General features: G+C 38.1%; 1 protein-coding gene and 1 long non-coding RNA gene across 6 annotated transcripts in view; both read left to right on the forward strand.

Moving 5' to 3' along the window:
• XRCC4 (X-ray repair cross complementing 4) overlaps positions 1–12,088 on the forward strand; it is a 335,612-nt gene that overhangs the window by 281,533 nt on the left and 41,991 nt on the right. For 2 of the 5 annotated variants that reach the window (XM_085013989.1, XM_021085371.2), the window contains exon 8: positions 617–745. The exons of the other annotated variants lie outside the window; for them this stretch is intronic. In XM_085013989.1, coding sequence (XP_084870115.1) covers positions 617–653 — 37 coding nt within the window. In that variant the 3' untranslated portion in view covers positions 654–745. Of the gene's footprint in view, positions 1–616; positions 746–12,088 lie in introns of those variants that run through there. 5 annotated transcript variants of the gene reach the window in all.
• LOC146405623 (uncharacterized) lies at positions 4,021–10,517 on the forward strand. Its single transcript, XR_014838222.1, has 2 exons — positions 4,021–5,965; positions 6,281–10,517. It is a non-coding gene; the product is annotated as an uncharacterized LOC146405623 (long non-coding RNA).

Raw genomic sequence — 12,088 nt, forward strand, 5'->3', positions numbered from 1 at the left:
TCAACTCATGTGAAGATCTGGATACCAAAATTGTCACACATGTGAGAGAATTAATATACAAAATAGTAATGAATGTTTATCGGCCACTTTTTATGTGCCAGCATGCTGCTAAGTGCTCTACATGCCTTCTCGGAAATAATGATCTTCATATAGCCTTATAAAAAGTGGTGGTAGGCTATCTCGCATGAAAAACTGTGGCTTAGAAAATAGTAATAATGTGTTCAAGGCTATATAGCTAATAAATGGAACCGAAGTTAAAATTCAAGCCATCCTGGCTCAGCGCATACATATTTTTAACAAGTAAGTACTACTCTTTTTTGACACATTATAGTTTTATGGTGACTTTATGTTGTCTGGAATCAATCACAGACTATAGTTACAAAGAAAATAAAAGCTTCATTTTACTACTTCTAGAAGAATTAAAGCTCTCATGAAGCATTCAGTTTTCCATCAAGAGAATAAATGTTTCCATTATTATAGTATGTAAAAAATTTTAAATTGATCAATCATATTGTGCTTTTTTCTGTGCAGTACATAGGAATTTATCCTGTAAATACAGGTACCAAAAATGGGAAAAGAACTGTAAGGATGTAATGGTTACATTTTTTCATTATAGCAAAAAAACCAGCAACAGCCTCGATGCAACTCAGTAGAAATCTGGTTAAACAAAGTATGACTATGTAGTGGATGGCTGCACAGTTAATAGAAAGATCGATAAATGAAACTCCAAATTTGAAAAAGAAAATAGCAAACTGCGCATGAATACCACAGACTGGAATCAAGTGGATCTGGTTTAATTCCAGCTCATGCCCACTTACCAGGTATGTGACCCTAAACAATTAAAGCCTCTGTAGGCCTCATTTCCCTCATCTGTAAGGTGTGGATGCTGATAGCATCTACCATCTGGAGTTGTGAATGGTATTGATGAAGAAGGTGTGGTGGGGGAAATTTAAATGTGTGTTCAGCATCTATTTTCCTACCTCAGTGTCACAATATTTTAAGTATCTGGATTCACCTTACTAGATAATTAACAATGGTAATAGCAAGGAAAGATGGACAGATCGCTGGCCGGAGTCATAACATTTTCAGATTCCTTTTTCAAAAGACTATTTCTGATACAAACTTTAAGTTTTATTGACTCTGTCTTTTTTACTTACCAGTCCAAATGCTTCTTTATATGGACGTCCACTCAGATCCTTTCATTGAGTGATGGAAATGTATTTCAAATACCTTTTTCAAAGAAGAAAGTCTGCCAATGCTTTTTCTTCTTCTTTTAAATCAGTAATGCTATTACATGTCGGTAAACAAATGAAGAGAGGCAGACATTTCAGGCAAAACAAGATCAACCCTCTGCATCTGATACTTAAACCTCATCCTCAGTTGCAGTTCTCCGCCTGTCAGTGTACAGTGAAAATGCTCAGAGTTTGGCCACAGAGTTGCCAACTGGCTTCAGGAAGAAAAAAAAAAATCTGCTAAATAAGCCAGCTCTCTGAGCCAATCTTATTATTGGAAGCACAGTGAACTCATTAATCTTATTCAGAGTTTTACCTTTTGTCATTGTGTTTTTTGTTTGTTTTCCTTCATGAAGAAAAACATGTTTTCCATTCTGAATCCAAACTCTTGATCATCTTCTCCCTTAGGACAAGCTAGTATGTGTCTATATAAGGAAAGCAAAGCTTTGAAGGAACTTCTACGTTCACTTCAACCTCCAATAGAAAAATTGAAATTATTATTACATGTTTCTCTGTCTCTCTTGTTTTTTTTTTTCTTTCTTTCTTTTTTTTTTGCTTTTTAGAGCCGCACCTGAGGCATGTGGAGGGTCCCAGGCTAGGGGTCAAATTGGAGCTGTAGCTGCCAGCCTACACCACAGCTCACGGCAATGCCGGATCCTTAGCCCACTGAGCAAGGCCAGGGATGGAACCTGCGTCTTCATGGATGCTCGTCAGATTCGTTAACCACTGAGGTATGATGAGAAACTCCAAAATTACTACATTTTTCAGAGTTTACTATGTTACTTCCCTGTGATTCATACTTAAAATTAGGAGATAAATGGAGGTGATTTTGAGAGCATGTCAGGCAAAGGCTGCTGGGACTCTCAGGCCTTATCGTAGGCAGTTATCCTTAGGAGTACACTGCGTTCTCTGATGTGGAGTACACCATTCCTCCTGATGGGCCCCTGCTATGTTTTCCACTTCATTCCCCTTTCTAAGTTCAGATTTTGGCTTTTCTGAACAGACTTTATTTCCTCACATGTTAATAGGCCTTTCAAAGTGCAAGCCCTGTTGCCTGGAACTATTTGCACCTCACCTGTCCTATGTGACGTCTCCTCTTAGCTCCTACTTATTCCTCTTTCTTTATCCTTCAGCCAAGATGTTACTTCCTCTGTGAAATTGGCCAGGGCTCTGACAGATGGAGGTAGCTCAATATGTTTCCATGGTTCTGCATCATTTTGCTCTCTCAGTCACAGTTATCACAGTATACTGTAGTCCTTCCTGTTCACTGATGTATTCCCAGGTCTTGGCCCAGCATGTTGAGCTCAAAGGAGGAGTTTATTCATTTAGGTAAATGAATGAATACTGGATTTTCTAATACTAAGTGTTTGAAATGTGTCTCTACTTTAGACCTGCAGAAGAAAACTTAAGGTAGATTGCTGTTGAAAAGTAGAATTCTTATGTAAACTATTGATTTACACAACAGCGTGTATGAATCTTAATTGCATTTTGTTAAGTAAAAGAAGCCATACATAAAAGGCTGCATGTAGTGTGATTCTATTTATATATCATCCTGGAAAAAGCAAAACTATAGGGTCAGAAAATAGACCCAGGGGTCTCCAGGGGTTCTGAGTAGAGGGTTGAGGAAATTGATAACACAGTGGCAACCCAGGGGAATTCAGGATAATGGAGTTGGCCAGTATGGCACTGTGGAATTGGGTATATGCCTCTATGCATTTGTCAAAAGTCGGAGAGCCAAACACTGTGCAACTTGTATGTCAGTGTGAAAAAAATAACCAGGCTGTTCCGAGAACCCAGGATGGGATGCAGAGTGTGACAAATGAATCTAACTGGATTGCAAATGTATAAAATAACTTCACTGACACTTTCGTGGAAGTAAGAAGCTGACCTAAGTAACGTTAAAAAAGAGTGATTTGACTGCACCTGTAAGATTAAATATGAAAGGAACTGTATACTAAGTCTGTGCTCTAGCTGGTAAATTAATTTCTCACAGGGTATAGTTTCACATTTCTTAGTGCATATCTATTATTAGAGTTGAACAAATAAGTAAATACTTTGTGATACTGAGAGCCAGGTTTCTCACTGTTAGAGAAAGACATTAAAAATGAAAAGGTGGAGTTCCCATCATGGCGCAGTGGTTAACGAATCCGACTAGGAACCATGAGGTTGCGGGTTCGGTCCCTGTCCTTGCTCAGTGGGTTAAGGATCCGGCGTTGCCATGAGCTTTGGTGTAGGTTGCAGACGCGGCTCGGATCCCTCGTTGCTGTGGCTCTGGCGTAGGCCGGTGGCTACAGCTCCGATTCGACCCCTAGCCTGGGAACCTCCATATGCCACGGGAGCGGCCCAAGAAATAGCAAAAAAAAAAAAGAAAAGAAAAGGTTTAGAATGAAAACTATCAGTCTGGATTAGAGTCAGAGAGATGGGAATGAGCTCATGTTTATTAGAAAGAAAGAAAGAAAGAAGGAAAAGAAAGACGGAGGGAAGGAAGGAAAGAAAGAAAGAAAAAAGAAAGAAAAAGAGAGAAAAATATTTATATATGTCTGTATATATGTAGATAAAGAGATAAAAGATAAATACATAATAAATATTTGTGTGTATATATTTACATACATAGATAAACAAATATGTATATTATGTAATCTATACATTTTTCCTAACTCTTTCTGCTGAGAGGGCATAGAAATAGTGACATCCTGATAGAAATCAGCCTCCAAGCTCATTTTCTACTGAAAGGAATTAGGGCTTCTTAGAGAAATTTTGATTTTAAGACTGTTGCAGGAAAAATACAAGATGAGTCTAGAGTGTCTTATTGTATCAGAAGATAAGAAAGTAATAATCTTTTTTTTAATCAGGATACAGACTTGTCTCTTATATGTGGAAGCTAATAAAAATGATACAAAAGAACTTATTTATAAAACAGAAACAAATTCACCGATTTCAAAACCAATGTTATAGTTAGCATAGGTGAAGGAAGAATTGGGAGGGTAAGAATAACATATACACACTACTGTATAAAAGTGATGATTAATGAGAACCTACTGTGTAGCACAGGAAAATCTACTCAATAATTAGTAATAACCCATCTGGAAAAAGGAACGGATATATTCATATGTTAAAAAAAAAAAAATACGAGACATCCTGAAAGAGTACCAGTAGCTAAAGCTGTAACAATTTGAACAAAACACATAATAATAGTATTGGATTCTAAGCCAAAGTGTAACACAGATATCTATATAGCCATGCAGATACAAAGACATTATTAAATAAATAAATAAATAAATAGATGGGAGAGATGGGACAAACACTCCTTATGGAAGAATTTCAATTAATGCATGTAGCAGTAATTAAGAAAATAGAAAATCACTGTTACCACACCACACAGTACCTGTATCATAGGCAGGATCCAGTGACAAATGCTAAAAATTAGTGGGTAGAATCTTTAAGGAGTGACCTAATGTTTGCATAGCTTCAACATATCTCCTTCAAAATATTTATTAATTACTGTGGTGATTTTAACATATGTCCATCAATTCAAGACAGTGAAACTTAATATCCTCCTCTAGAGTCGGGGCTAAACTTGTGACTCACTTCTAACAAATAGAACATAGAAAAGGAAAAATAGTGACTTCACAGTGGAGAAACCTGACAAACATGGGGTTAACCTGCAGGACATAGTTGACATCACCAGAGATAGGACCTATCAAAGTCCTGTCCCTCTTGATGTAGTGTATTGAGAAGGCACATCACTCCTATGGATTCCTCCCCCAGAATCCATAACCTCAGTCTAATCATCAGAAAACACCAAACAAATCCACATTGAAGGACGTATTACAAACTACCTGACCACAAAGGTGTCACAGCCATGAGAGACAAAGAAAGACCGAGAAACTCAGGCAGATTGGAGGAGACTGAGGAGACAGGACAAGTGCATGTAGTGTGGTGGCATGAATTGCATCCTGAAACAGAATTGCATTAGTGGGAAAACAGAGGCATCTTGAATAGAGGATAGCTAACAGGATTGGACCAATGTTAATTTTTACATTGATGGATGTGCCGTTGTTATGTAAGATGATAACGAGAGGAAGCTGAGTGAAGGGTATATGCAGGCTCTCTGTATTGTCTTTGCAACTCTTCTGTAAAATCTAAGGTTATTCCAAGGAAAGTTTTTTGAAAAAGCAAAAGAAAGGGTACCAGGTAGTTTATTGATTTATTGAGATCCTAGAAGTATCAGGCTAGGATCATGACCAGAAGCAATGTCAGGTTCTGGTTTAGTGGAACTGACGTCCCCAGAATGTGGCTATCTCTGCTCCTTGAACTGCCAACACCACTGGCTCCCGTTCACGGGCAGGGAGCCATGGTCACTGCTGCCCTGGGATTGGGGTCTTTTTGTAATAGTCTCTCACTCTAGAAAGGATTCCCTGAAGCTCCTGCTTTATATCAATAGCCTTTTACTTAAAATATGGGAGTTCCCATTGTTGCTTAGTATGTTAAGAACCTGACGTAGTGTCTGTGAGGATGCGGGTTCATTCCCTGGCCATGCTTAGTGGGTTAAAGATACGGTGTTGCCACAAGCTGCAGCATAGGTTGTGGCTGCAGCTTGAATCCAGTGTTGCTGTGGCTGTGGTGTAGGCCTCAGGAGAGCTGTGATTCAACCCCTAGCCTGGGGACTTTCATATGCCACAGGTGTGGCTGTAAAAAGAAAAAAAAACAAAGTAATTAACAAAATATGGGGAGTTCCCGTCGTGGCGCAGTGGTTAACGAATCCGACTAGGAACCATGAGGTTGCGGGTTCGGACCCTGCCCTTGCTCAGTGGGTTAACGATCCGGCGTTGCCGTGAGCTGTGGTGTAGGTTGCAGACGTGGCTCGGATCCCGCGTTGCTGTGGCTCTGGTATAGGCCGGTGGCTACAGCTCCGATTCAGCCCCTAGCCTGGGAACCTCCATATGCCACGGGAGCGGCCCAAGAAATAGCAACAACAACAACAACAACAACAACAACAAAGAGAGAGACAAAAGACAAAAAAATTAAAAAAAAAAAAAATATATGAGGTATGTATGTAATCAGTGGATGTCAGGTCTTACGCCTATATCTTGCTTTAAGAGAAGCTGGGAAAGTGAATGTCTGGTCTTTTTTGAATTTGTCTAATGATAAATAGATGATATATGAATATATGATGGGAGTTCAGATATTTGGCAGCCAAGGGTAATGAAAAAATATCTGCCATATTTGTAAATATAATGTTGATACACTTGGATCATTAAAGCTGTTATACAAGAAGTCTTAGAGCAATTCACTTCAGCATGTCTGATTGTATAATACAGAACACTAGGTATAAAGACAAGGTAAAGAGAAGATAGCTTTGTTTAAATTCGAAAGATAGGTGTTGTGATTTAACTTTACTTCCTAGCATTCACTGTTTTACAATTCATCCCTTTTCTTTGTCAGTCCTGCCCTTTCACTTAAAAAAACAAAAAAGGAAATGCAAACAAAAGCACTGCATTGTTTCCAAGTAAAAATATTTCTGCCTCTCTCATTGAGGACAATTTCCTGTCACAAAGTTTCTTCTTAATTATGGATTGCTAATAACGGACTTCAATTATTTAATTTATGAAACAAAACAGATACTGATTTGTCCTCAAGCTTTAGAAATGAAGTGAGCAGGTATTCTTTCTTTTTTCTCTTCTTTTTCTTTTTTTTTCTCCCTGTCTTCTGTGAGCAGTGAACTCAGTGCAGGCAGAGTGAGGGCAAGTCTGAGCAGTTTTCATCAACCTAATATCGACAAGTTTCTCTTTGTTGTTACCATGTACTTTCAGTCACATTCATGGTCTCTGCTTCTACCCCATCTATTCTCCTTTTAAACTTATGGACAGTTAACTGGCTTTTTGAAATAGAGAGAAATGGAACTGATACACTCTGGCCAATAATTACTTTTTAACCTTCATAAGAGAGTCTGGCTGCCACCATGACAAAGTGTCCAATGAAGGAGAAAGGGCAACAATGTCCCTTTAAGCATTAATCATTTCCTGTTGTCAGTGATCTGGGGGAATTTAAGAATGTCTTAATGTGTGAAAATTCATTATGAAATCTCCCCCACTTCCCAACCAAAATCGTGGCTCTTGATGGTGCTACCCATTCCTTACAACCATGCCAGGAAAACTGGCCTTGAACTTCTCACTGTAACTAGGCCATACTGAAAGATGTGGCAAAGACTGGGAAGACATAGGCAGCAGAAAGCTGAGCTCAGATTCATGCCTTGTAAAAACACCCTTTCAACTGTGTAAAGGGGACAGACACCTCCATTTGGACCCAGACCTCACCTCCGAGTTATTGCTGCCTGTGAGTATCTAAGACCAATTCAAATTTAGATCTCTTTTTTCGTAAGTCAGAAAGCAAAAGAACATTCTTCCCTTCTGACTGTGTGAGGACACAGGAAAATGAACTCAAAGAATAGAATTGTAATAAAAACAAACTTTATTACTGCCCCCCAGCATCCCTAAAAATGGAGAGAAAGGAGAGAAGGGGAGAAAAGGCCTTTTGCTTAGAAAAGATGTGTGTTATAAGGCTTAATTTTCCAAGCAAGAGAAGGAGAATGACTCAAGAATGATGATTAAAATGCTAACAACAACTAACATTCATCATATGCCATATGCCAGACACTCTTTTAAGTACTTTATATTGATCAACTTTTTGATCCTCAAAACAACTCTGTGATATAGGTACTATTATTTCGATGACTTAACAGATAAGAAAGATGAGCACAGAGTGTTTTTTAAGTTTTATTATAGTTGATTTACAAGGGTGCGATTTCTGCTATACAACAAATTGATGACATATGTATACACCTGTTCTCTCTCAGCTTCTATTCCTACATAGATTATCACAGAATATTGGGTAGAGTTCTCTGTGCTATACTTCAGGTCCCCATTGGCTAGTCATTTCATATACCTCAGTGGAGCACAGAGATTTTCATCAGATTGCCAAGGGACACAGCTACTAAGAGGTGAAGGCAGGATTTGAACTTAGGTAGTTTATCCAGACTCCAGTTTATCCACCTGAGTCTTTAAGGCATTACAGGTCCATACAGTTTGTTGAGAGGAGGCCAACAGATCCTTCAATGAGTCCAAAAGATTTTGTGGAGGGAGAACCAATCTGACTACCTGTGCCCCAGGGCCAGCATGGTTGCTGGGAATCATTCTGACTCCTAACAAGATCAGCCAGGCCTTTGATCACCTGGCCGTGTGTGCAAATAACATACCACAACTTCCCCAATTCACATCACTAAATACCAATCATAATCTTTATTTAAAACATAGCATGCACACCAGTGTTCATATTCCAGGACTTAGGATGAGTAATGTTAGCTGCTGTTAAAACCTCAGTGACCTAATAAAGGTTTATTTTTTAATCTTGCCACTCTCCCATGCTGGCTGTCAGGGAACCCCTGCCTCACCCACTGGATCAGGGACCGAATATGATTCCTTCTTAAACATAAGATTTCCTAGTGTCATCTCGCAAGTGGATACGGAAAGAGGGAGAGAGAGAGAGAATAGAGACTCCCAAGGCAGGTTGTTAGCTTCTACCCATGTTTCATTGGTCAGAATGTCAAAAGCCTAGGAAATATAGTTTAGTGTCGGTCCCAGGTAGAAGAAAGTTGTGATTATCTAAAACTAACCAAATTCACCATTGTATTTATGTGGTAGGTTTTATAGGTTTCAACTAATTTAGGAGAAAATCCGGGGACAAAAGAGACAAAGTCTCCTTACAGAATAGTTTGAAGAGTCTGCAGTACACACCTGTCTTCTGACCCATCTCCTTTGTCATGTTTGTTTTCTTGCTTCCTTGTGGGATCAGCTTGTGATCTGGATTCTGGTTTGTTCTTCAAGCTTGTGTTAATCCCTTAGTTCTGTCAATGAGATGTCCCACCACAGCGAGGTACCCATGATTATACTTGAGAATGTGTGTGTCCCTCCAAGAATGTCTTAGAGTGAATTGCCATTAACCATTCAAATATTTCTGAATTTGATTTTATTAAAAATAAAATATGACTAATTTCTTAAAATTAGGTTTTATCACCAACTTTATAAAATATTAGGACATGACAATTAAGATATTCCAAAATCATAATTTTTAATATTTATGCTGAGTGATATTTTCTATATCCAAGCCTCAAGAAAAATTATCTAAAATTAACAAGCCATGAATATGCTAGGAGAGCTAAATGTCTTACAATGGATGGGTCACTTCATTAAAGCATTTTGCATTTCTTAGTGTATTTGCTTTGGAAGGTATCAACCTTGCTTTAGTGATAAAAAGAACTTAGCTGGTCTCCAATGATTACAGGAAAGAGTAAGGGTTAAGAGCTTAGGTTCTGGTGACAGACTTCTTGAGTTTTATCAGCTGTGTGTTCTGGGGCAAGCCACTTAACCTTTCTGTGGCTCAGTCTCCTCAACTATAAAACAAAGATAATAGTACTTACCCCATAGGGTTGATGTAAGAGTTAGGTAAACTCAGTCCTCATAACAACCTAATAGAGTGACTATTATTATTTTATATCAATATGTGAAAACACTTTGAGAGCAGTGCTTGGCACATATTGGCAGTGCTGCGGCACATAAATATTAGCCACAGTCATCATCAGTGTTATCGTAATTATTATTACCCCTCCCAATCAAGAAATAATTTTTGCATTTTCAGATAAAAACTTTATCTTTGTTTTGTGATAGTTGAAAACCACAGTGTTAGACTGTGGTCCAGAAGAAATGCTGCAGTGAGGACTACTTGTAAATACACCCAACAGTCAGTCAGCTTGGGCCCTCGTTCTCAACCATAATTTAGTCATTCGTTTATTCATTCAATCAATACTTATTGCCTGCCTACAATGTGTCAGTATTATAGCTCTGCCACTTACCAGCTGTGTACACTGGAGTAACTTTCTTTACCTCTCTGAGCTTGATTCTCTGATCTGTGAGTCAGAATAATAATATCTTCTACGATCTCTGTTGTGGAGAGTAAATTAGGTAAGAAATTGTGTGAAGCACTGACATAGTGCCTGGCCTATAATAAGCAGTCAGTAAACAAATTATGATTTTTACACACATTTATACGAAAAGGCCTTTGTCCTGAGACATGATTGTTTCATTTACTTTTTTAAACAGCAAATCCTGATTCCTCGGTAGATGGTAAAATCAATTTTTAAAATAAAATCATCACTTTTAAAAACCAACACTTTTAAAAACCAACATTCAAAAAAATAGACTAGGCTGTGATGGAATAGTATAAACAAAAGGAAGAGATTAAAATAGGACAATACAAATAACAGTACATCACGTGTACTGAAACATTCATTATACCTATAAAATACCTCTCTCTATATATGTATATATGGGTATTGATTGTGTATAAAACATATGTTTTATTATTAGATTTCAGTCAAGAAAATTTGAAAGCTTTCTGGTGATATATAATACTGCTCTGCTGGCACCTTTAATTGCCCAGAAGTCAAATGGTTGTGTTTGTTATGAATCTAGTTCAAAGAAATATCTTTACTGGCATGTGGCAGAAATAGCACATATAGGATTTTTAAATCAATCAATACCAAGCAAGCTTGGTTTGGTGGAGAGGATTAAAACTATTATCTAAGAATGAAATACAAGGACCATTGAAAAATTGCATTTTTATGTGCTATTTCTGCTCACTGTTATTCTGTAAAATAAAAAAGTCATTTTTAACGGAGATAAGTCATATGGGTATATGGTACCTTTGAAGCATTCTGCATTAAACCTGCCTTCTCATAAGCAAGGGGAAATCCTCTGTTGTTCCTCATGTGTTTAGCCATGTAGACTAAAGGGAAGAGAGCTGTCACCCGTTGCCTGAAAAACTAGGTGAATAATTGCCGTCTTCTCAGGAGAGTCCTTTGCCCTAAAAGCCTTCAATTCCAGATCATCTGTCTTTAGCATTTCTTGGGCACAGAGGCCTCCTGTCTCTTTTTCCAAATTAAGGGCACTCAGCAGAGCTGCCACACTGGGCACTAATGAATTCTCTGAGACTAATCTACACAGTAATGAGAACTGGAATCTGTCACTCACTCTCCCAGGAGGTAACAGTTCACACGCCGTTACATCACCCTATTAAAATAACTTATTAGCCGTGTTGCTTGTCTGCTACCATTCATTAAGAAGGTGCAACCAAAGAGACAAGCATTTGAACAAATGGTGAGATTTCATTTGAATTGTTCCCTGTTTTGGTTTTATGGCTGAGTGCGCACATGCTGTAAGCAAATCTCAGCATTTTATACAGATCATCGGAACTTTAGGGAAGCATCAACACAATTATGACTTTTCACCAATTAGATGAAAAACAAGTTAGATGAGAACCTGCAGCACCCCATTCAGAATGTGTGAGGAACTTGTATACTCTACTCCCCTGCCTTTTTGTCTCTCAGGAAATATTTATGCTCTTGGGAGGGGCTTTCATTATAAGCATCATATATTCTGCCATGAAACCATTGATTAATCATTCTGAGAGCCAAATTGGAGAGGGTAATTTTGGATGGAGTAATACAGAGTACAGTTTTCATCACCAATTATGTAAACATTTCTTTGCTGTTTAGTTTTGTCAATGTAATATCTCAGTAAGGACATGGGCTTTTGTCTTTGTATGAAGGTTACTTAAGTTCTGGCTCTTCGTTTTGGTGGTTGTATGGTCTTAGAGGAATTATTTAGTGTCTTTATCTTCATTTACTTCATCTGCAGAATGAGAGTAAAATAATATCCATCTCATACCTGAGGTCATTAAAAGGATTAAATGTGCTTAAACAGTGTTTGGCACACAATAATTACTAAATAATACTATTATCA

Source organism: Sus scrofa, chromosome 2 (genome assembly GCF_054392235.1).
Source record: "Sus scrofa isolate SSC_HxYL_T2T_F1_AM1 chromosome 2, Sscrofa_HxYL_maternal_Yorkshire_Landrace_v2.0, whole genome shotgun sequence".
NCBI classification, from domain to species: Eukaryota; Metazoa; Chordata; class Mammalia; order Artiodactyla; family Suidae; genus Sus; species Sus scrofa.